This window comes from Anolis sagrei, chromosome 2, assembly GCF_037176765.1.
Source record: "Anolis sagrei isolate rAnoSag1 chromosome 2, rAnoSag1.mat, whole genome shotgun sequence".
NCBI classification, from domain to species: Eukaryota; Metazoa; Chordata; class Lepidosauria; order Squamata; family Dactyloidae; genus Anolis; species Anolis sagrei.
This window is the reverse complement of record NC_090022.1, coordinates 25,070,955-25,097,222: the sequence shown is the minus strand read 5'-3', so window position 1 is coordinate 25,097,222 and position 26,268 is coordinate 25,070,955. Positions and strand designations below refer to the sequence as shown.

General features: G+C 39.9%; 1 protein-coding gene across 2 annotated transcripts; it reads right to left on the bottom strand.

The window, feature by feature from the left end:
- Positions 1-300: 300 nt before the first annotated feature.
- LOC132765109 (zinc finger protein 135-like) lies at positions 301-11,758 on the bottom strand. 2 transcript variants are annotated; one of them, XM_060759293.2, is made up of 2 exons: positions 11,563-11,758; positions 301-4,359 (listed from the first exon to the last, which is right to left on the bottom strand). In XM_060759293.2, exon 2 carries the CDS (start codon positions 4,348-4,350, stop codon positions 3,181-3,183), a length of 1,170 nt encoding a protein of 389 aa, XP_060615276.2. In that variant the 5' UTR covers positions 4,351-4,359; positions 11,563-11,758; the 3' UTR covers positions 301-3,180. The 2 variants fall into 2 exon arrangements, with proteins under 2 accessions (XP_060615276.2, XP_060615277.2); XM_060759294.2 differs by having other exon boundaries at positions 301-4,356.
- Positions 11,759-26,268: the final 14,510 nt, after the last annotated feature.

The window sequence follows — 26,268 nt, the reverse complement described above, 5'->3', positions numbered from 1 at the left end:
CATGGACTGTTTTCAAGCCAGCTTCAGGGAACTGTAGTAAAATAAGAGAGAGGGAGAGAAATAACCTTTGATTATACATTACTATTATTTAAAGATCACCTAACTTTTCCTCATAATTTTAACCTCACTAGTGTTGTTGTAACCTTTCAAATGACTTGGGTAATGCAATTGCAAGCAGCATTTCTTCTTTTAAGCATAATATCCTTATATCCCCACTGCATTTTATACTCTATATACTTTTCCTGCATGTCACAAGTAATATGTAACACCCCAGGGAGAGAAAGAAGTTTCAAGTCATAATTTACATGTTCCCCAGAGCACTCTATTTATTTATTTATTTACTTTAAAGAACAACATCCAACATATGCAATCCCAAATACTCTTTTCCTAGAAGCGAGTCCCTCTCTGACATCATGGGACGTACTTCTGTGTGAATCTGCACAGAGTTGCACTGCACTGCGAAATGTCTACCAAGCATACGTTCTGTGCATACTTTGGGAATGCAACCTTTTTTGGTGTTCAGAATAAAAGATCAACAACAACAACAACATTGGTTTCTTATATTAGAAGTAGAAAACTATCAATTACATTTTCTGAGAAAAAGAAAACACAGCAGGCAAAAAGAGTACCTAATTAAAACTACAGGCATATTTCGGTTAACAAAGCCTCTGACAAAGAAGCTTATTTTTACATTGAGTTTTTATTCCCTCAGGCCCTGCTTTTTCTCTAACTGGAAGTTTTGATAGCAGCATCTGCACTGGGAGGATGGTAACGGAAGACGGAGAAACACAGACTTTCTGTGTCCCTTTGCAGCAAACCATGCAATACTGAATTCCTAAGACGGATTCTGCTCTAGTCATGGAATCAAAGAGTTAGAAGAAACCACAAAGGCATCTAATACAACCCCCTTCCACGCAGAAACATAGAATCAAAGCACCCCCAATAGATGGCCATCCAGCCTCTGCTTAACTGTATGTGCATGCCTACAACAGGTAAAGTAAACAACTGCCCCAAGAACCCCTTGTTAGCATGGGTGAACAGCAAAATAAAGACAATGAGAATACATACGTTGTCTCACCAGGTTCCATCAACACATTAAAGAAGCAGATCTGTAAATGTGGACACCAGAATGGAATAAAAGTGGAGGCAGCTGAATATTTAAAATCATACTTCAGTACATTTGGATGGTGCTTTCAAATGGTCTTCACTTCTGCAAGAATGACCTGATCTGGTTTCTCAAGTCCATGCTGTAAATTTGAATGAAAACTTATCTGAAACACGTTAAACTATTATCCCTAATCTGAAAAGGGAACTTCTCTGAAGGTCTGGAACCAAACAAACCAATGTATTTCTAATTTACATCCGTTTCTTAACCACATCCCTGCCACTTGGGACCATTCCAAAATTTTCTATAAGCTCCACTAAAAAAAGGAGGGGTATTAGGGGGAAATTACATTGCAATTTTAAAGCTCTGCTGATGTCACATAAGCCTACAATACATGCTTGAAACCCCATATGTTGTCAGGCAGTGTCGAACAAAACTTTTTAATAGTGATTCCTCTTCTTGGCTGCTTCTGAGAGTACAGTGGGCTATTACAATAGATTGGAGGGGTTGGAGTTTGAATAGGTCAACCTGTCTAACAGTAAGTTAAACCAGTAGTGTCTAACTAGTAGTGTCTACTATTTATTCTAGTAGTGTCTACTATGAATGGCAGGAGCATTCCAGGACAAAAGCCTTTCCTGTCTTTACTGAGATCTTCTAATCTCTACATAGAATCATAGAGTTGGAATAGACCACATGGGTCATCCAGTCCATCCCCCTGCCATGCAGGAAAAGCACAATTAAAGTATCCCTGACAGATAACCATCCAACCTCTGATTAAAAGCTTCCAAGGAAGGAGTTTCCACCACACTCCAAGGCAGAGAGTTCCACTGCTGAATAGCTCTTACAATCAGGAAGTTCTTTCTAATGTTCAGGTAACATTTTCTTTCCTATAATTTGAACCCATTGCCCCAAGTCCTAGTTTCCAAGGCAGCAGAAAACAAGCCTGCTCCTTCTTCCTTATGGCATTGTTTCACATATTTGTACATGGCTACCATGTCTCCTCTCAACCTTCTCTTCTGCAGGCTAAACATACCTGGCTCTTTAAGGGATTCATGGTCTCCAGGTCTTTGATCATTTTAATTTCCCTCCTCTGGACACTTTCCAGCTTGTCAATATCTCTTTTGAACTGTGGTGCCCAGATTTGGACACAGAACTCCAGGTGAGGTCTAACCAAAGCAGAATACAGAGGCACCATGACTTCCCTTGATCTAGACACTATGTATAATAAGTATTCTCTAATAACAGCATACAACCTCCTCTCCCCACAAATTTGTGAGACCTCCACAACCAAGTTATCAAGTGTTAGCATAATTCAAGATTCAAGCCAACAAATGTCAAGGTCATCCAGAAGGCACACCAGACCTGGTCTTAATGGCCTTTTTGGCCTACAAGCCTGCCGTGAATAGATTAAAGGAGTGTTGAAAGTGATATCTGTCTTAGTCTTTTTAAATAAAAAGAGACGTATAGGAATCCAGACTAACTGGGAAATATCTTGCATGCAATTTCCCACCCAGTGTAGAGAAACAAAATGAGTGTACAGCATAAATCCACTGGATGATGCAGGGCGTTTTATGCACTAACAGAGTAGAAAGAAGGGAGTGTCTCAGTATCACCACAGAACTTGATATCAGTATAGTTCAGTCAGTCTTTTTTCCTCCTCCTTTCACCACTTAACAAAATGTCTGAGGATTTGTTAAAAACCAGAAAGTTAACTTTAGGAACTCTGGGTGTAGCAATCCACATCCAATCAAAGGTTCTAGAAACATGTCTGAAAGCAGATGGCCTAAAGATCAAAAGCAATAATTAAGCAGTAAAAATAAAAGCGTAGTGATGTGCCATGGAAAATTCTAGGACCCAGTTGTGAATTTGATAGAGAAAAAAGAAACCTGAATGGCTGATCCTAACTAGCCCCATAAAAAATTAAAGGTATATTGTCCTTTATTTCAGATGAGATTTTTACTGTATACATATGAGGGGAAGATGGGAAACACTAACTATGTGAGACACTTGGCTTGATTTCTTGTATATGAGCTGTTGCTATGGAGCTGAACTCCCACAGAACCACTATTTAAAAATTACCCAGTGTGGACTTTGTTATGCCTAGTCAGGTGTGAGTTCCGATAAAACGTTTTCCCACATTTGAGGCACATATATGGTCTCACTCCGGTGTGAATTTGTTCATGCTTCTTAAGACATGCGCGTTGGCTAAAACATTTCCCACACTCCTGGCATTTGTAGGGCTTCTCTCCTGTGTGAATTCTCTGGTGCTGGATCAAATCTGCAATCCCCCGGTACCTCTTCCCACACTCAGAACACAGGTAAGGTTTTTCCCCGGTGTGGATCCTCTTGTGTACAACGAGGTGAGAACTCTGGGAGAAACACTCCCCACACTCGCCACAAATATAAGGTTTTTCTGCTGTGTGTATTCTCAAGTGTCTGATGAGATGAGAGCTGACCAAGAAGCCTTTCAGGCAGACAGGGCATCCAAATGGTTTCTCTCCTGTGTGGATTCTCTGGTGGGCAACAAGATTAGAGCTCACGCTGAAGCTCTTTCCACAATCAGGGCATTTATATGGCTTCTCTCCTGTGTGTATCCTCTGATGTGCAATGAGGGTCGAGCTTTGGGAAAAGCTTTTCCCGCACTCAGGGCACGTGTAAGGTTTCTCTCCTGCATGGATCCTTTGGTGCTTCACCAGTGCTGAGCTGTCACTGAAGGGTTTCAGGCATTCACGGCAAACATATGGTTTCTCTCCAGTGTGGGTTCTTCGGTGCCTGATAAGGGGTGAACACCGTTTGAAGACTTTCTCACAATCAGGACACTTATAAATTCTTCCCGGCTTCTGGGTCTGCTTGGATTCCCCTGCAGTTCTGGATCGTGGCACAGCTCTACGTCTCTCCTTTGGAACAAATACTTGGGTTTCAGGACCAGGCTCGAGGTCAAATGGCTCTTCATCCCCACGAATCTGGAAGACGTTTATTTCATATTCTCCCAGAAAGGGTTCGCCTTCTTCAGCCTGTTCATGAATTGCCATTGGAAAGCTCTCCTCTTCATTCACCAGATTCACCTCTTCCTCTTCTTCTCCTTCTTCTTCTTCTTGAATTATCACCGCTTCTTCCATCAGATCTGCCTCAAAGTCCTCTGTGAGGATTACCTTTTCTATTATCAGGTTATCATCTTCCTCCTCCTCTTCCTCTTCTTGAATTATCAAGTCTTCTTCAATCAGGTAGTCTTCGTTTCTCATCATCTCTACCTGCTGGAGCAAAACATTCGTATCATGGAAATGCAAAATAAGAAGTGGGGAAATACTTGACAGCAAGACACATTGTTTTTTAGAAAACAAAATTAATAATGAGAAGCAGGATTGCCCATATGAAAGAAGGACTATAGTCAGAGGTGTTAGGTGGGGTGTAATGCCCCTGAAACACAGGTTCACAAACTGGGATTACTCTGGATTTGGCTCTGAACCTTGCAGGGACATGATCCTTGTCATCAGGCGGATGGTTTCTAGACTTTTCCCCCACATTATGCCCAAATTTTAACAGTTATCCAGTGGTATTTTGTGTTTAGTAGGCTACTAAGAAGTTTCACTTTAGTAGCATGCATGTCCTGTTCTCATAGCTATTTGGATAGTAGATGGGTCACACCAAAGCAGTCTTAATTTTTTTATTTGGTTTTGCTCTACAGAACATAAGGGATGCATCTTACAATAGCTTCATTTGATGTGTGTGTTTGCACCCCACCCCTGGGGAGCCACAGTCAGCCCTCTACATTTTATGGGATTAGGCACAGTGGTTCTCAACCTGTGGGTCCCCAGGTGTTTTGGCCTATGACTCCCAGATATCCCAACCAGTTTACCAGCTGTTAGGCTTTCTGGGAGTTGAAGGCCAAAGCATCTGGGAATCCACGGGTTGAGAACCACTGGATTGGGGGCACAGGACCACTGTGAAAATTTAAAAAAACACCTGTGAGTAAATACATTACTTTAAAAAATCTGACATTTGATCAACATCCATTAGAAGCTGGTCATAGAATCACCTTGGAGGACCTAGAGATTCCTAAGAAGCGATCTCTATGGAAATCTCTAGGTCCTATAGCATGATTTGAGAAGTTGACCATAGAGTCCAACTGGAGGACCACGTGATTACTAGATAGAACATTTTAAATCAAATCTGTGAATAATCAAACCCCCAAAAGTCAAAACTGCAAATGTGGAGGGATTATTGTATTTACCTAGCCATAGGGATTGGGAACTCTAGTTCTGGAATAAAGTGGAAAAAATAATTTAAGGTTCTTATTCTACCAACTGCTGCAAAAGGATGCTGGAATTCATATCCTAAAAGCCTACATTGCTTTGTTGTAGACAATTAGCTGCTGCATTCATCATCAATAAAGCTAACTTCCAGGGTGCCAGTCTGTTTCCGGGCACAATTTAAAGCCCTAGACACTTCAGGTCCAGGCTTTTTGGCTGACCACATCCCTTTGTATGAACCTGTCTGGGCCCTGAGATCTTCAGGAGAGGCCCTTCTCTCTGTCCCACCTCCATCGCAAGCTCAGTTAGTAGAAACAAGTAAGCGGGTCTTGCTTCTCAGTGGCTGCCCCGCAGCTCTGGAACTCCCTTATTCCCAGGGAAGCCAGAATGGCCCCCTCCTTCCTGTCCCTCCAGCAGCAGGCTAAAACCTTTTTGTTCAAGCAGGTTTTTAAATAGTAATAATAGTAGTAATAATAATAGTAATAATAATAGTAATAATAATAATACTTTATTTTTATCCTGCCCTGTCTCCCCAAGAAGATTCAGAAAAATGGCAAACATTTTTTAAGGTTTTTAAGATAATGTCAGGAGCTACTGTGGTTTTGTATGTTTTTATTTAATCTGAATTGTCTTAAATAGTAATGATGTTTAATACTGTTTTAATATTGTACATTAGTATATTGTACATTATATTGTCATGTTTTTAATGTTAGCTCCTTTTAGTCTCCTTATGAAAAGGAAAAAGCAGGATATAAATAAACATAACAACCACAACCCCTCTATGTAGCAGTGATATGTGTCAGCCTTCAGTACCAAGGACTGGGGGTGACATGGGTGCATCTACACTGTAGAATTAATGCACTTAGAGATCACTTTAACTGCCATGGCTCAATACTATGGAATCATGAAAGTTGTAGGTTTACAAAGCTTTTAGCATGCTCTGCCAAGGAGTGCTAGTGCATCACCAAACTACAACTCCCAGGATCCCATGGCAACTAAAGTGGTCTCAAACTGCATTCATTCTACAGCATAGATGAAGCCCTTAGCACACAGCCACTTCCAGCTCAGAACAGCCCTTTTGTTGAGGATGCAAGGGACTCAACAAGAGACCACTTGGACACAGAACTGCACCATCAATCATTGAACCAGGACCCTCTGTCTCTGTAGTTTCCTCTTCGCAACTGTATGGGATGTGATAAAATGAAAAGAGGGAATTAGTCGTATGTTGCCTAGGGCAGTTCATGGCAGGTATTTGCAAACAGGCACCCTTCTACCTTTTACATTCTGTACTAACCCTAACTTCCAATAAACACACCCCATTACAGGAAAGGAACAAGTGTTTCTGAGCATGGACATCAAGCACTCCTCAGAAACAAACTCAAGCAAAGGAAGGCCAATTATCCCTTCCAGATGGTACTTCATCCTTCCTCTAAGCCCCAGCCAGCAGCTTCAGTCATGAAGAATACTGGGAGATGCAATCAAACAATATGCAGAAGCAGGGATGCTGTTCATCCCTTAGTTTAAATCATGCTGCCACAGCAATAAATGGCTTCTTTGCATTAAAATGTTCACAGGTGACCCAAAACTCCCCAACCTCAGGGGATGGTACATGAGAGGTAGAGGGAAAGAGGGGACTGTCCTCTCAATAAAGAGCCCTGCTCTTTGGGCAATTTTCTTTGCACCTCTAGCACTGCAGTGAGACATTGAAAAACCCTTCACATACCCAAGAACTCTTGTATTTACTGTGTTTCTATTCCCTTGATAAATCTGCCTACCTCTCTTCTTTGGATGCCGAAATAGGATTCCAAATGCTCAACTGAATTTAATGGTAGAAATTTGGGGACTAAACCAAAATGTCATTAGGAGGAGGAGCGAATTCTAATCTTATAGTGCAATTGCCTCCCCAAATATTTATGAATTTTTGTTTCCCTTGTGGTTTTGAAAATCTGAATTCCACACTTCGAATTTTAGTTTGACAGCTGTTTTGTAGTCTTATATATTTTGACAACATGGATTAGTCAGCTTGTTTTGTGATTTTGTTTTTCACTTTACCTGAGCAATTTGTTTTTCCAGATTATATTGTACAATCTTGTGCTTTGTCATTCTTCCTTCCCTTTGTATATGCATGTGTTTACAGTGGACCCTTGGTATCTGTTCCAGGGCTTTCTGTGAATACCAAAATATATTCAAGTCCCCTTATATGTAACAGCATAGTAAAATGGTGTTCCTTATAGAAAAGGTAAAGGTTTCTCCATGTAAGCCATGCCGAGTCCCTTTGGGGAGATGGTGGCGAGAAAAAAAATTAAGTTGTTGTTGTTGTTGTTGTTGTTGTTATTCCCCTTGACATTAAGTCTAGTCGAGTCCAACTTTGGGGGGTGGTATTTATCTCAATTTCTAAGCTAAAGAGCCAGCTTTGACCATAGACGCCTGCTAGGTCATAGGGCCAGCATGACTTCATGAAGCACCGTTGCCTTCCCGCTAAAGCAGTAACTATTGATATACTCACATTTGCATGTTTTTGAACTGCTAGGTTGGCAGTAGCTGGGGCTAACAACGGGAGCTCATCCCATCCCATGGATTTGAACCGATGACCTTCCAGTCAGTAAATTCTGCAACTTAGCAGTTTAACCCGCTGTGCCACCATGTCCGCACATGGTGCTCCTTATACAGAATGACAAAACCAAAGTTTGCTTTTTAGAATTTTAAAATGTATTTTAAAGCTGTGGATCATGGAATTTGAGGCTGCAGGATCTATTGATATGAAGGGCCATCCTGTATACATATACTTTAGGTTGTATACCTTTGGGGGCAGCCACTGTTTTGGGCTGTTTTACTGTATAACGCCATGTACATTAAATGGTGATATAGAAATACATATATAAATAAATGATCATGATAATAATTTCCTCTTCCAAGATCTCTCTTAATTCTCCTGCTGAAGGGCTGACCCTGTCAACACTGAAGGCTCCTCACCAGCTTCTCTGAAATAAAACTCTATGGAGTTCAAGGAAACCAATGCATTTCTATTAAATGTGGGCAGAGGACATAAATACAGGCAATGAGCTATCTTGGAGATGGGACCCAAGTCTAAACACGCTGATGTTTTACGGAAACCTTAAAACATGAAGGTCATTTGAAACACATTATTTTTAATTATGTTGTGCAGGCATAAAAAAGTTGTGTATATTGAACCATACTGAACCATCAGTAAAGTGGTCACTATCTCAGCCATCCAGGTGGATAGGTTTGGAGCATAGCTGTTCCTCTATATCCACGGATTTTGTACCTAGAGATTCAAGTATCCATGGTCTGAAAACATTTTCAGTAACATCCAAAAAGCAAACCTTGGTATTAGATATCTTTGAATGTACATTAGAGATCTTTGAACGTTTATTAGAGATCTTTGAATGTTTATTAGAGATCTTTGAATGCATATTGGAGACCTCAAAGTCTATTTTAGAGATCTCTGAATGTATATTAGAGAACTCTGAATGCATATTAGATACCTCCTAAAGTATATTAGGTATCTCTGAATGTATATTTGATACTGTATTAGATATCTCCAAATGTATATTAGATATCTCCAAATGTATATTAAATATGTCCTAAAGTATATTAGATATCTCAAAATTTATATTTGATACTGTCAAATGTACATTAGATATCTCTGAATATATATTAGAAACCTCCAAGTGTATTTTATATATCTCCAAATGTATATTTGACACTGGGAAATGTATATTAGTTATCTCTGAATGTATATTAGGTATCTCCTAAAGTATATTAGATATCTCCTAAAGTATATTAGATATCTCCAAATGTATATTGGTAACCTTCAAATGTATATTAGATATCTCTGAATGTGTATTAGATGCCTCCAAATGATTATTAATAGATATCTCTAAAAGTATATTAGATATCTCAGAATGTATATTAGATATCTCTGAATGTGGCATCTCTGAATGTATATTAGATATCTCCAAATGTGTATTAGATGCTTCTGAATTTATATTACTAGATATTTCCAAATGTATATTAGATATCTCCTAACATATTAGATGCCTCTGATTGTATATTACTAGATAGCTCTGAATGCACATTAGATATCTCCAAATATATTTAAAATATCCTCTAGTATATTAGATATCTCCAAATGTATACTAGAAACCTCCAAATGTATTTTAGATATCTCCAAATGTATATATCTCCAAATGCATATTTGATACTGTGAAATGTAGATTAGATATCTCTGAATGTGTATTTGGCATATCCGAATGTGTATTGGGCATCTCCTAATACATATTCGATGTCTCCAAATGTGTATTACAGATCTCTGAATGTAGAGGTATCTCTGAGTGTATATTTGACATCTCTGAATGCATATTAGACATCTTCTAATTCAGGCTTGGGCAAAGTTGGGCCCTAAAGATGTTTTGGACTCCAACTACCACAATTCCTAACAACCGGTAGTCTGTTAGGAATTGTGGGTGTTGAAGTCCAAAACACCTGGAGAGCCTAAGTTTTCCCACGCCTGTTCTAATGGTATATTACACATTTCCAAATGTATATTTGATATGTCTAACATTTATTAGATATCTCTGAATGTATAGTAGAGATATCTGTAAGTGTGTATTTGACATCTCTGAATGCATATTAGAATTTTCCTAATGGTATGTTAGACATCTTATATATACTATATATTCCAAAATGTGTCTGAATGAGTATTAGGCATTTCCGAATGTGTATTAGGCACCTTCAAATACATGTTAGACATCTTCTAATGGTATATTAGACATCTTATATATAATATATATTCCAAAATCTCTCTGGATGCATATTAGGCATTTCCAAATGTGTATTAGGCACCTTCAAATACATGTTAGGTGTCTCCTGATGGTATATTAAACATCTTATATATAATATATATTTCAAAATCTCTCTGAATGTGTATTAGGCACCATCAAATACATCTTAGACGTCTTCTAATGGTATATTAGACCCCTTATATGTAATATATATTCCAAAATCTCTCTGGGTGTGTATTAGGCACCTTCAAATACATGTTAGATTTCTTCTAATGGTATATTAGACATCTTATATATAATATATATTCCAAAATGTGTCTGAATGTGTATTAGGCATTTCCGAATGTGTATTAGGCACCTTCAAATGCATGTTAGACATCTTCTAATTGTATATTAGATTTCTTATAGAATATATATATTTCAAAATCTCTCTGGATGTGTATTAGGCACCTTCAAATACATGTTAGACGTCTTCTAATGGTATATTAGACATCTTATATATAATATATATTCCAAAATCTCTCTGGATGTGTAATAGGCATTTCCAAATGTTTATTAGGTACCTTCAAATACATGTTAGATGTCTTCTAATGGTATATTAGACCCTTTATATATAATATGTATTCCAAAATCTCTCTGGATGTGTATTAGGCATTTCCAAATGTGTATTAGGCACCTTCAAATACATGTTAGACGTCTCCTAATGGTATATTAGACCCCTTATATATAATATATATCCCAAAATCTCTCCGGATGTGTATTAGGCATGTCCAAATGTGTATTAGGCACCTTCAAATACATGTTAGATATCTCCTAATGGTATATTAGTCCCCTTATATATAACATATATTCCAAAATCTCTCTGGATGTGTATTAGGCATTTCCAAATGTGTATTAGGCACCTTCAAATACATATTAGATATCTCCTAATGGTATATTAGTCCCCTTATATATAATATATATTCCAAAATCTCTCTGAATGTGTATTAGGTACCTTCAAATACATGTTAGATGTCTTCTATTGGTATATTAGACATCTTATATATAATATATATTCCAAAACCTTGGGTTTCTGAGGCATCCACTTAGGAAGCAGTCCAAAATCAGGCCCCAAATCCTAAACCCACACCAGGACTGATCCCAGTCGTTTTGAAGGATAAGGGTCCACTCAACCTTTTTCTCCTCCTCTTCCTCCTTTCATCTCCTGTCTCTGATTCTTCCTTATGGGGGGAATCTCTGTGATTGAGGCTCCAACGTCAAATGGCTGCCTTGGACAGGAGTCAAATCCTCTCTTGGGTCGGGGCTGGATCCCAACCCGGCTCCCCTTTAAAGGGGATCAAGCAGGGGATCAGGCAGGGGGATCCCCACCCTTGAGGCCTACTCCACCTCCATGCAGGCTTACCTATCTTCCCGCAGAAGCGACAGCAGCGGCCCTTTTGTTCTCGCCTTCCTCGGCTTTCTCCTCCCTCAGTCTCGGGATCCCACCCACCTCCACGCCGTGATCCAGCCCCTTCCTGGGTGGGAGGCCTTCGCCAGAGACCCTGCTCCGTCTCTGCCTGTCTCTCTGCCTGCCTGGCAATGAATGGAGAGGAAGCTGCAGCTTGACGCCTGTCTCCCTCCTTCCTTCCTTCCTTCCTTCCTTCCTTCCTTCCTTCCTTCCTTCCTTCCTTCCTTCCTTCCTTCCTTCCTTCCTTCCCTCCCTCCCTCCTTCTTTCCCCTTCCTTCCCTCAGCCTGTCTGGATCCGACATTTTGAGGCAGAGATTTGCCCAGGGTTTAAGTCAGCAGTTGGACTAGAAATAAAGCCATTCCTTTCATCAAAGGCTTCTCTATTCAGGAGAGTAAACAAAGAGTCACCCCATTCACTTCAACAAAGGGAGGCATCTTCTAGACTAGGCTTGGGCCAACTTGGGCCTTCCAGGTGTTTTGGACTCCAACTCCCACCATTCCTAACAGCCTCAGGCCCCTCAGGGGCCTGAGGCTGTTAGGAATGGTGGGAGTTGGAGTCCAAAACACCTGGAAGGCCCAAGTTGGCCCAAGCCTGGCCCAGGTTGAGTCATTTTGGGAATGTAAATGGGATTTTGGCCTGCATCAATAGGAGCATAGTGTCTAGATCTAGGGAAGTAATGCTACCCCTCTATTCTGCTTTGGTTAAACCACATCTGGAATATTGTGTCCAATTCTGGGCACCACAATTCAAGAGAGATATTGACAAGCTGGAATGTGTCCAGAGGAGGGCGACTAAAATGATCAAAGGTCTGGAGAACAAGCCCTATGAGGAGCGGCTTAAGGGGCTGGGTATGTTTAGCCTGAAGAAGAGAAGGCTGAGAGGGGATATGATAGCCATGTATAAATATGTGAGAGGAAGCCACAGGGAAGAGGGAGCAAGCTTGTTTCCTGCTTCCTTGGAGACTAGGACACGGAACAATGGCTTCAAACTACAAGAGAGGAGATTCCATCTGAACATGAGGAAGAACTTCCTGACTGTGAGAGGCGTTCAGCAGTGGAACTCTCTGCCCCGGAGTGTGGTGAAGGCTCCTTCTTTGGAAGCTTTTAAACAGAGGCTGGATGGCCATCTGTCAGGGGTGATTTGAATGCAATATTCCTGCTTCTTGGCAGGGGGTTGGACTGGATGGCCCATGAGGTCTCTTCCAACTCTTCGATTCTATGATTCTATGAATGGTGGGAGTTGGAGTCCAAAACACCTGGAAGGCCCAAGTTGGCCCAAACCTATCCCAGGTTGAGTCATTTTGGGAATGTAACCTTCAGAATTTCCTAGCCAATAGGACCATTACTTCCCAGGAGGCCTCTTAATGTTGATCATTCCAATCCTACATTGGGGTGTGTGTGTCTACACCAGTGATTATCAACCTTCCTAATGCCACGATCCCTTAATACAGTTCCTCCTGTTGTGGTGACTCCTCCCCAGCCATAAAATTATTTTCATAGCTACTTCAAAACTGTATTTTTGCTACTGTTATGAATCGTAATGTAAATATCAGAGATGCAGAATGTATTTTCCTTCATTGGATCAAATTGGACTTACTTACTTACTTACTTACTTACTTAGGCGATCCCCCATTGGACGAGTAAGATGGTCTTCCATTATGCGTTTCCTTGTGGGTTCGTAGGTGGCTGTGGAGCCCTATTTTTGACCCGCATCTTCTCCCACAGTGAGAGCATTGGTTTCCAGGTGGAAGGTGGTCCCTGTCGGGGTTGGCTTGACGCGCCTTCCTCCTGGCACGTTTCTCTCTTTCGCCCTCCACTCGTGCCTCCTCGAATTCTGTAGCACTGCTGGTCACAGCTGACCTCCAGCTGGAGCGCTCAAGGGCCAGGGCTTTCCAGGGCTTTCCAGTTCTCAGTGTCTATGCCAGAGATTTTAAGGTTGGCTTTGAGGCCATCTTTAAATCTCTTTTCCTGTCCACCAGGAATTGGACACAAATACCCGATATGCCTAAATCTGGATATTGATGGGATTTGGGCGAGGGGGGGGGGGATAGATTTGCTGGGATTTATACTTAACCTGGAGCCCCCAGTGGTTTAACCCTGAGCTGCTAAACTTGTTGACTGTAAGGGGAGTGGCGTGAGCTTCCGCTGTCAGCCCCAGCTTCTGCCAACCTAGCAGTTTGAAGACATGCAAATGTAAATAGATCAATAAGTACCGCTCCGGCGGGAAGGTAACGATGCTCCATGTAGTCATGCTGGCCACATGACCTTGGAGGTGTCTATGGACAATGCTGGCTTTTCGGCTTAGAAATGGAGATGAGCACCAACCCCCAGAGTCTGACACAACTAGACTTAATGTCAGGGGAAATCTTTACATTTATTCATATCCTGCTTTTCTCCCTCACGGGACCCAAAGCGGACTACAACATATTAAAATAATATAAACAGCAATCCAAATACATTGATTTTTATTTATCGTGTCATCAGCAACCAGACATTTGTATTACATTTTTAACAAAAACAAACAGACAGACAAAACACAGAATTTGCAAGCTTGGTAGTTGATTAAATGTCCTTTGACAAGTATCTGGCCACTTGGAGTGCCTCTGGTGTTGCCACAAGGAGGTCCTCCATTGTGCATGTGGCAGGGCTCAGGTTGTATTGCAGCAGGCGGTCTGTAGTTTGCTCTTCTCCACTCTCACATGTCGTGGATTCAACTTTGTAGCCCCATTTCTTAAGATTGGCTCTGCATCTCGTGGTGCCAGAGCGCAGTCTGTTCAGCGCCTTCCAAGTCGCCCAGTCCTCTGTGTGCCCAGGGGAGTGTCTCTCATTTGGTATCAGCCACTGATTGAGGTTCTGGGTTTGAGCCTGCCACTTTTGGACTCTCGCTTGCTGGGGTGTTCCAGCGAATGTCTCTGTAGATCTTAGAAAACTATTTCTTGATTTAAGTCATTGATGTGCTGGCTGATACCCAAACAAGGGATGGGCTGGAGATGTCGCTGCCTTGGTCCTTTCACTATTGGCTGCTACTTCCCGGCAGATGTCAGGTGGTGCAATACCGGCTAGACAGTGTAATTTCTCAACATTGATGACAAGTGTAAAACACCATACAGTCATGCTGGCCACATGACTTTGGAGGTGTCTGTGGACAATGCTGGCTCTTCAGCTTATAAATTGAGATGAGCACTACCCCCCAGAGTCGGACACAACTATACAATGTCAGGGGAAACCTTTACCTTTATTTATATCCCACTTTTCTCCCTCATGGGACCCAAAGCAGACTAAACATATTAAAATAATGTGAACAGCAATCCAAATACATCGATGATACGTATAAAACATCATAAAATAAACCATTTAAAGCAATAGCATACATTCACATTTTTGTAGCTTCATGTCCAATTAGATTGCACTTTGTCCCAGTGCATAAACATTATGGTGTTTCTGATTACACCAGCCTAGTTTCCTTCACTAAAGGCCTGTCTAAACAGGAAAGGCTTTGCAGCAGCCAGGGATACATTCTGTCTCCCCCTCCCTTTTTATTACAAAATAACTCCTTAAATCTTAAATGTGTTATCCTTTTTTTCTGATTCTTTGTATCCTTTTTGCCTCCCATGTCTTTCTTCCTCTCCTCTTTGCCTCTTGCAGCTTGGCCCCCATTATAGCCCCAACTGCCCTCAGAACGGGGCTCCTTTTCTTCTTTCCCTCAGAACATAACCTCCCTTCACCCCAACTGACCTCGAGTCAACCCTTGCCCTTTGTGGGTACCCTGGCTTCCACGGTTGGGTTCCCCCGATATCCACGGACCCCCTTTGTGTGTAATATGCATAGTATTTGATGTTTTATAAACTTTTGAAGACATTAAGCCACCAAGCAAGATTCTTGTAACCTTTCACCGGCACCTCTTGATCCTGTAATAATAATAATAATAATAATAATAATAATAATAGTATTTTTATTCCTGCTTTTCTCCCATAGGTGGGGCTGAAAATGGCGAAGAAATTGTTAAAAAACAGAAATTACATGATACAAGAGCACAACATCAGTCCTCCCAACCAAAACAAATAAACAATAGGCAAAAACATATTGCATAAACCATATTTATTTAATAGGTTCTTGTGGGTTTTTTCGGGCTATAGGGCCATGTTCTAGAGGCATTTCTCCTGACGTTTCACCTGCATCTGGCAAGCATCCTCAGAGGTAGTGAGGTTTATTTATTTATTTATTTAAAACATTTATATTCCTCCCTTCTCACCCCGAAGGGGACTCAGGGCGGAGCACAGCATATACATGGCAAACATTCAATGCCGGGACACAGATTCACATACAATACATAAACATTAAAAAGCATTTATCAAAATATTAAAATACACAATTTAAAACTGTCCTAGTCATCCGCGTCAAATCATTGGCCTTGTCATCTTTCTTATTGCCACTTTATTGCCCTGACCCAAAAGCTTGGTCCCACAGCCAAGTTTTTACTATCCTTCTAAAGGACAGGAGAGAGGGGGCCAACCTGATCTCACCAGGAAGGGAGTTCCATAGCTGGGGAGCAATCACCGAGAAGGCCCTGTCTCTCGTCCCCACCAATCGTACCTGTGACAAAGGCGGGATGGAAAGCAGGGCCTCCCTGTAGGATCTTAATCTCCGCAATGGTTGCATTTATAGTGAAAAGTCCCTGGGCCTCAGGCCAGTGAGGTTGTCCTTAAAACATTATACTAAGAATCCTTGAAGCTCCGCATCTTTTGCCATGAGAACCTTGCCAAACAGAGATGGCTTTCAATTATGTGTCTTGGCAATAGGTAAAGGTAAAGGTTTCTCCTGACATTAAGTCTAGTCGTGTCTGACTCTGGGGTTGGTACTCATCCCCATTTCGAAACCAAAGAGACAGCATTGTCCATAGACACCTCCAAGGTCATGACTGCATGGAGTGACATTACCTTCCCGCCCGTATCAGTACCTATTGATCTATTCACATTTGCATGTTTTCGAACTGCTAGGTTGGCAGAAGCTGGGTCTAACAGTGAGAGCTCACACTCCTCTGTTGATTCGAACTGCCAGTCTTTCAGTCAGCAAATTTAGCAACTCAGCGGTTTAACCTGCTACGACGCCAAGGGCACTAGCTTATTATGGATTGTCGGGAAATGTCTGCTTCTACAGAAAGGTTTAAACCTGAGAGCGAAAGGTGAGTAATGAAGGGGCCAAATGCACCTCTTTGGAGAGGGAGTTCCAGAGCCATGGGGCCATCACTGAAAAGGCCCTCTCTTTCATTCCCACCAACCGTACTTGTGACGGTGATGTGACCGAGAAAAGGGCCTTTCCTGATGATCTCAGGGCTTGTGTGGGCTGGTAGGAAGAGGTGCGGTCCCTCAAGTAGGCAGGGCCCAAACCATTCAGGGCTTTATAGGCTAAGGCCAGCACCTTGAATTGCGCCCAGAGACAGACTGGAAACAGACTGGAATTCCCTCCAGTGTTTGTCCTGGTCATCACATCAACAGTGGACTCAAGCACCCAACATCTCTGGAATCAGTCAATCTCTATTGATTCCCATAAGGCCGGTTGTACAGGGAACAACAGGATCCTTATGCAGTGCTACCCACCCTTTGTTGAGCCAATTGAACACAAAAATAACATTAATCGCCTGGTACTCCTCCAGTACGCCAGGTGGTCCTACCCCGTTTTTCCACAAGGATGGATCATTAAATCTCCTCACCTTGGACAATATATTGATATGGAACACAATGGATACTAGTGCCAGAGGCATTGGACTCATTCACTGGGGACTCATGAAACAATTATACTGACAATAATACTCATGGGACCAAATTGCCCCTATTTGTTCGTCACAGAGTTGAGACATTGTAATTAATTTATAAAACTATGTGTTCTTGTGTTCCTCTGGTCATCCTGCCCCCCTCCCCCCAGCCATTGGAGAACAGAAATCTGCATCAGAAATGGGAACTGTTCCCCGATTGGCTGGTGGGTGCTGCAGTCCCGCCTCACTGAGGGAATCCTCTTAGCTGGCTGTGACTTCAAAACTGGCTCTGCCAATCAGCATGAAGCCAGCTCCAGCTGAGGATGAGCAGAAAAAACAAAAAAAACTGTACAGTGTACAATGTATCTTTTACTTGTATCAAACAAGTACAGTATACAACTAGTTAGCATCCCTTCTGGCCAGGTTGAATCAAACACCTCGGTGACTTCTGCTTCAACTGGGGAGATTTATTTTATTGGGGAATATTAGGTTTTAGCTTTAAATCTTGCCAGGCACGGACTCACAGCAGTTTGATACCAGGTCTCGCTATTCACTTATCAGATCTCACTATCTGCAGTCCAGATCTCACTATCTGCAAACCACTCCAAATTGTTCGATTTGAGAAGGAACATGGGATAAAGGCTTTCTAGTCATGCAAAACATTGCTGCCTTAAGCAATTGCCCCCTTCCTGGTTACTACCTTATAAATTGCAGAGTAAGGATCCACGGTCTCCAAAACTAAGCCTATGGGCACTGAAAACTTATCCTTAGATTAATATTGCACCAAGAACACATGTTTATAACAAATAATTTCATGATATATTATTATGTTTATTTATATCCCACCTTTTCTCGCCATACAGAGACTCAGAGCAGCTCACAACCAAAATACAACTTCAAATATACAAATATACAAGTATTAGACAGTATTAAACATCATGTACACAAAGAAGAATGTGCAACTAGCGATATACATTCATTATATATTTCTAGTGCATAAAAACATCAAAATATTTCAGTATCTACAACTGAGAGTGAATCTCAACTGGATCACTCAATAGAAGTTCATCTACGATTGTTACTAGTATGCTTATGATGGCTTTTATTCCATGTCGGCTTTCTGATGTTTAAGGAGGCTAGTGGAATGGCAAAAGCTTATCCCACATTATTTATTATTTTATTTATTTTAAACTTTTATATCCCGATCTTCTCTACCTCTGTAGAGGGTCTCAGACCGGCTGACAGCAAGAATTCAATGCACTACACACACTTATATGTATTTCCCTTCATGTGTGTGTTTTTTCGTGGGAAGTAATGTTTGATCACTTACTGAACCTTTCCCACATTAGGCACTCACAGGTTTTCTTCCCAGTGTGAGTCCTTTCATGGATGATAAAGCTATTTTCACAGTCTGAGCATTTGTAGGGCTTCTCTTCCTTGCAGATCCTGGCATGTTCCTTAGGGAGGAAATGATAACACTATGTAACAAAATGTTAAACATTTTCTGTTCCTGTTTGAAAGTGTTATTTCTTGTTTAATTGTGTGGTACAAAAGTAGTTGACATATTCCAGAAACTTTGTTTTTTGTGGCTACCACACACTATGTTGAACTGGTCAAGACTATGAGATATTCCTTGAAAAATAAAGTCCAGTCTGTGTCCTATTTAAAGTTGCCGTGTCGATATGCTAGCTCTGTTGGGTTAATTTATCAATACTCAAAATTTCTACGATTTTTTTTCTTTATTTCCTCACTTTCCTATACTTTATTGTTCTCACTCTTTCATTGTAATCTATATAAAAATTAATACAATTATAATTAAAAAAATTTCTACGATTTTTATCAGCCATTCCTTTGGTGTAGGAATTTCGTTTTCTCTCCAATGTCGCACATACACTATTCTGGCCACTGTTGTCAAGTAATTGAAAATAATGTCTTCATTTCTTTCTAAATTTGTGCCTATAATACCCAACAGAAAATATTCTGGTTTAATTTGTAGTTTTATCTCTAACATCTTCTGGATGGCTCCATGTATTTATCTCCAATAGAAAGCTCTTTGCCTTCTTGCAATTATTTTATTTATTTATTTAGAGTTTTTATAACCCGATCTTCTCAACCTCTGGAGAGGGACTCAGGCCAGCTAACAACAGAGGATTAATAAGTTAAGATAAAACAAATATACATCATCAATATAAAATACATTAAAATACAATTAATACCATTTACAAAAAAAATCAGTTTGTCAGAGTGAAATCACAAATTCATCGCAACTCCACCACATATGAAAAAAGTGCCTATTTCCATTTTGTATTTCCAACATTTCGCATTCATACGTTGCTAATTTGTATGGAGTGATGTACCATTGGTATATAATTTCATACCAATTCTCTTTCATATCATAGGAGTATGTATATTTCAATTTACTATTCCAGATCTTCTAATCCTTCTGCCCACTTCGCCATACACATCTTAACTTGTTCCCCTTCCATTGACCATTCCAACCATTTCTTATATAATTTCATAATTAGTTTGTTTTGGTATCTGCATTATTCTGTCACAGAAAGAGTATTTTTTCATAAATCCTCTCTTCTTATCTTTGCTGTAATATTCTCTTATTTGCATGTATTGGAACCATGAAATATTCCTATATATCAAATTTATTTCTTCTTGTGTTTTCATCATGAAGTTTCCGTTTTGTTTTTTCAGTATTTCTTTATATGTGAGCCATTTTCCTCCTATTTCTCTTCTCTTGCATGCTTCCAGTGGTGAGATCCATACAGGTTTTTTAAAGATAAAATGTATCTTTATATCTCTCCAACATTTTGATCAGTGCCAATCTTATAAAGTGATTGCCATTTTTTTCAATCTTCCTTTCATCATACCATAGGTATGCATGCCAGCTCTTTTTTAAATCGAATCTGTCTAATGACAAAAGATTTTGTTTTATTGAGATTTGTCCAATCTTTTATCCAAACTAATTAACATGCATATAATTTAAAGTTGGGTAGTGCAAAGCCTCCTCTCTTCTTTTCATCTATTAGGTTGATAAATTTTATCCTAGCTTTCTTTCCTTGCCAAATAAATTTTGCCAAATCTTTGTCTCAAAATTTGAAGATCTGCATGTTTCTTAGAACAGGTAGTATTTAAAATAAGTAAAGCATTTTGGGAGGATGTTCATTTTAATTGCTGCTATTCTTCTCATGAATTACAAGTTTAAATACTTCAAATTTTCTAAATCTTTTTTATTTATTTCCATTTTACTTTATAGTTGTTTTTCAGAAGTTGTGAGTTTGTAACTGTTAAGATTTATTCCTAAAATATATGATTTTGTTGGACACTTGTATTCCTGGGGTTTTCTTCAGTAGTTCCTGTCTTGAATTAGTTATATATATATTTTGTTAACATTGTTGTCTTCTTATTCATCTTGAATCCTGATAGTCTTCCAAATTCCATTTTATTAAGCCAATTTTTTGTTTTGCAATGGGTCCGCCACTATACACATTAAATCGTCTGCAAAACCTCAGATTTTAAAATTTTATTTTTTTCAGCTTTGTCACCTTTTTATCTTCTCTTATTGCATATGGCGATATTTCCAATAATAATATAAAAAGTAAGGGAGATAATGGGCAACTTTGCCTCATTCCTTTATTTATCTTTATATTTTGGGTTGATTGTTTATTATTATTTTGGCATCCTGTTGATTATATACTGATGCAATTGCATTTATAAATTGGTGACCCATATCCAGTTCTGATATTAGCAATATGAAAAAGTCCCAGTGTAAGCTATCTAATGCCTTTTCTACATCTAGTGCAGTCAGCGCTACTTCCTTTTGATTGTTTCTCTCATAATATTTATGATGGTTCTGACATTTTCTATTAGGTGTCTTTGTGGCAAAAACCCTGTCTGGTCTTAATTTGAAAAAAATGTTTTTAGATGTTCTGGTAGTACAGTATTTTTGTAAATATCTTATAATCAATGTTTAGGAGGGATATTGGTCTATAAACATCTATTGGGTCCAAATTTTCTTTATGTAATATGGTAATATGGGCTCTCTTTCAGGAGTCTGGAAACTTTTGCATAGTTAATGCCTGATTCATATTTTTTTTAAGATATGGTATTAGTTCTTCAATTTATTTATAATATATTGCAGTAAAAAAAATTATTTTCTCTCCTTTTCTATCTCTTATCTTTCCTACTTTTGTATTATCTCAACACAAATGTTTTCACCCACTTTCGCTGTAAATATCACAAGAAAAAAGCACAATAAAAATAATTTAAAAAATATATTGCAGTAAAACCATTGGGTCCTGGGGCTTTGGTATTGTCTAATTTCTTGATGACTTTCTTTATTTCTTTTTATGTTATTTCTTAATTCAATGTTTCTCTTTGTTGATCTGATTTTTTTTCCAAATGTTGCCTTCCCAGATATTTCACTATATCTTCTTTATTAATTTGTTCCCTAGTTTAAAATATTATAAAACCCTATGTTATTTATTTATTTATTTATTTGCTGCATTTGTTGACCGCCGTTCTCAGCCCTGGGGCGACTCACGGCGGTGTACAACATATAAAAACACATTTACAATAAGCAATAATCACTACTACACAATACTAAATTACACTAAATACTCCGCTCCGTCTTATCGTAGAATCATAACCAAGCTCGTAAACCATATTCCGTTCCAGTCGTCATTACCAGTGAATGTAGCACTCAGTTAAATGCCTTCTCAAATAGCCACGTCTTTAGGCCCTTACGGAAAGACATAAATATACCTTTTTTCTTTTATCTGGTGAATTAAGTCCATTAATATTATTTGAATAATATTTAATTTCCATATTCATCTTCTTTTACTACATCCAAATTTGCTTGCGCAATTCCAATATACAATTAAGTTTTCTCTGGTGAGTCGGTCTTCATTCTTTTCTTTTCCTTATGTCATCCTTGTTCTTGAGTTTCATCTCTTTTTATATCTTTCATCTCCTTCTTCAGTTTTTTAATAAAACGCTTTTGCCTTTTCTTCAGTCATTAGCCAATATTTTACATCTTTGTACATTACCCCAATTCCTTCTGATCTCTCCCTTCTGAATTTGACATTTCCCTTCAGCCTTTGCAGAGATATCCTGCCCTGCTCCACTTCCTCCAGTTTTTCCAGAAGATTCATCTTTTCATTCTCACTCACTTTGCCATTCCCTGCTGAAATAAACAGATAGGCATCAAGTGAGCTTATCTGGCATAACCATAGCTCAATGATTAAGTATATATTTTGTAAGCAGAAGATCTAAGGTAGGGGTAGGCCAAGCACAGACCCAGGGCTGTTCATTCGGTTTGCAGGCCCATTAGAGAACAAAAACAGTCTTTAAAAAGATTTAGGTTGTCCTCAATAATGCTTTGAGTACCAGAATTCAAAAAGAACATTGATAAGCTGGAATGTACCCAGAGAAGGGTATTTAGCTTGGAGAAGAGAAGGTTGAGAAGTGACATAAAAGCCATGTTTAAATCTTTGCAAGATCATCATATTGTGGAGGAAGCAAGCTTGTATTCTGCTGTTCCTGAGACTAAGAAGCAGAGCTAATAGATTCAAACTACAAGAAAAGAGATTCCATCTTAATGCTAGGAAGAATTTCCTAAAGGGAAGGGCTGTTTGGCATATGCTGCTGCCTTGGGGAATGTGCTGGAGTCGTTTTCTCTGGAGATTTTTAAAAAGAGTTTGGATGGCTACTTGGGATCTCTTCCCTGTAGGAGGTGTGCCGTGTTAGTTGAGGCAGATCAAGGCCTGTTTTAGAAAAAGGCCTCTTTTGGATTGATAAGAAGGGAGGAATATGGCAAAAATGCACCTTTGCCTCCAAATGGTTCTTGCTATCAGGGCAACCCTTCAAGTTCTCCCAGGGGGCTAATGCAGTCTGCTAATTGCCCACCCTTCATCTAAGGCTGGTTCTAGGATTGTTTAGCTTTGTATTCCTGCATGGAAGAGGATTGAAGTAAATGGCTCTTGGAATGATTCTACTAAAAAGCCTAACATTTCCCATAAAAAATGGGGTGGAAAACTGTGATCTTCCATACAGTTTTAATCTTTTGTTAGTTCTGGCTATTATTGTAAGATATTGTGGTAAAGGCTTGTCCTAAAATACCAGGAGGACTACAACTGTGCCCTGAATTATGAGGACAGAAACACAAAAACAATTCCACATATAAACACAGCCAGATAAAGATTTTGGAGTATTACTATTGTCAGTTAGATCATTCTTGAAGTCTTTCATGTCTGGAATCACTGGTGTGTTGTAGGTTTTTGGGCTATATAGCCATGTTCTAGAAGCATTCTCTCTTGACGTTTCGCCTGCATCTGTGGCAAGCATCCTCAGAGGTTGTGAGGTGAGGACAACCTCTGAGGAGGCTTGCCATAGATGCAGGCGAAACATCAGGAGAGAATGCTTCTAGAACATGGCCATATAGCCCAAAAAACCTACAACAACCCAGACCAGAAAGTACTTGTTCACAGCTGCCATTCTCAACTCCTAGAATTCCAGCCATTGGCCTTTTGGCTGGTTGGAACTGAAACCAGAAATCAAAGGTTAAGATCCACTGGACTATAAGAACTGTAAGTGTGAGGGCTCTTCCAAACTGACCCTATATCCCAGGTTTTCTGCTTTAAACTGGATTATATGAGTCCACACTGCCAGATAATCTGGGATAAACAGAAAACCTGAGATCAGATCCTGGGATATAGGGCCTACCTGGAAGGGCCCTGAGTTAATGTGAGAACCATGTATGTGTTAAATGTAACACACCTTGTACTGCAATATAATGTGGGGTCCTTCAGATACTGATGAATTTATAATCTCATAATCCCCCTTGATAAAACAGTCGTTTAACACTTGCCAGGCTAAATCAGTCAGCTCCACTGAAGGAGGACAAGCGGAATCTCTTTAAGTGGGAATGATTAGTGAGCAATTTGTGCACAAGGGGCCCCAAAATTTGACTATATATTCCACGTAACCAATTGGCCAGCAAAGAGTCAACGGCATCAAAGAAGTAATTAAAATCTGGCTACTGTAGTGATTAGTTAATTTTTAATCTGTTCTTCCAAATGCTAGGATTTGTCAATGTCTCTCTACTTTGAAGATGAACTAGAACATCATGTCCTATATTTATCTCATCTATCATGGCTGACTGCAATACAAGAGCCCAGACAAATTGGGTTAAGCACACACATCTGAGGTGTGGCAATTTTGCCATGGAAAAATATAGCTTCAGAAAACTTTCTACGCCACATCTCTGAGTCAAATGTGTTTCTCCAATGTTCCTTTAACATGATCTCATTACTGAAATGGTTTTTTTAAAAAAGGATCCAACTAGACAGAAGAAAAGGATGGCCTAAGGAAGTGCTAAAAAGAGTTTGCAAAAAGGAAAAAAAATGTAATACAGGGTGAGGCAGCATAACTTCCTTTTTAAGAGCCGTCGCAAACTCTGTTCCTGCGGGAGAAAACCTTGCTAGCAAGTCCCTGACGTCATGAGCCTGCGCCTCTCTCCCCGCCCCTTTCTCCGCCCCTTTCTCTTTGCCAGCGTGGTTTTTCCTTTGCTAGGGCAGCATTGCCCGCATTTTCTCTCAGTTGAATTCTGCCAACTGAGAGAAAATGCGGGCAATGCTGCCCTAGCAAAGAAAAAACCACGCTGGCAAAGAGAAAGGGGCGGAGAAAGGGGCGGGGCGAGAGGCGGAGTCTCGTGACGTCAGGGACATGCTAGCAAGGTTTTCTCCCGCAGGAACCTAGTTTGCGACGGCTCTTAAAATGCACGCCATTCAGTCGGTTGAAGACATAGTGGAGCGCTAATGGCCTCGTTTGAGAGGCGGGAGCATAAAGTTTTGTCCTGACACAGTTCAGTTGCCATCATGCGTTGGAACAGTGAGGACCGTGCTTTTGCCATTGAGGTCTATTTTTCGAGCGGATTTGGAGTGGCCGGCCCGCTCTCCAGATTTGGCCCCTTGTGATTTTTTTCTATGGGTTTTTTTGGAATCCTGTGTTTATGTGAACCGTCCAAGGACCCTACAGGATTTGAAGACCAACATCCAGGAAGAAACTGCCAACGTAATGCCTGCTATGCTGGCAAGAGTCATGACAAATGCCAGAAATTGGTTTACTCAGTGTATGGAGAATGGGGCCGTCACCTACTTAATTTGATCTTCAAAACTATATAAAACAAAACTTTAGGTATGTGCCTACATTATAATTTTTTTCCTGATTCATACAATGGGTTTTATTAAGTTACGGAAAAAGGAAGTTATGCTGCCTCACCCTGTATATATTATATAAACATATTTATTATATTGTAATTTAATGCAATATACTACTACTACTACTACTACTACTAATAATAATAATAATAGTAAGCCGCTCCGAGTCCTCTTCAGGGTGAGAAGGGTGGCATTTAAATGTTGTAAATAAATAAATAAACCTTTATTTTCAGACATTTTGTCTGCCTCATTTGAATTCTTCCCTGATACTTTTTGTAATGTGATCCAGGCACAGAGGGAATCCTTACCAAGCCAAGTGGCTATTTATTTATTTATTTATTTATTTACTTTGCTTATATACCGCTGTTCTCAGCCCGGGGGCGACTCACAGCGGTGTACAACATAGGCGCAACAAAATTCAAGACACAGTATAAAAACAATTCACAATCCAACCATTATACAAAAACATCATCATTACTACGAAAACCATTCAGCATCGTCTCATCGTCCAAACCACAATCCAATATCATTTTCCTTTATTCCATTTCTATAGTCATTACCAATCATTGCACTTCCTGTTCGAACGCCTTCTTGAACAACCAAGTCTTCAATTTCCTGCGGAATATCATCAGGGAAGGAGCCAGTCTAATGTCCACGGGAAGGGTGTTCCACAGCCGAGGA

Excerpts from the sequence above, each read along its gene's own strand:
- LOC132765109 (XM_060759293.2), bottom strand. The coding sequence starts at position 4,350 with ATGATGAGAAACGAAGACTACCTGATTGAAGAAGACTTGATAATTCAA.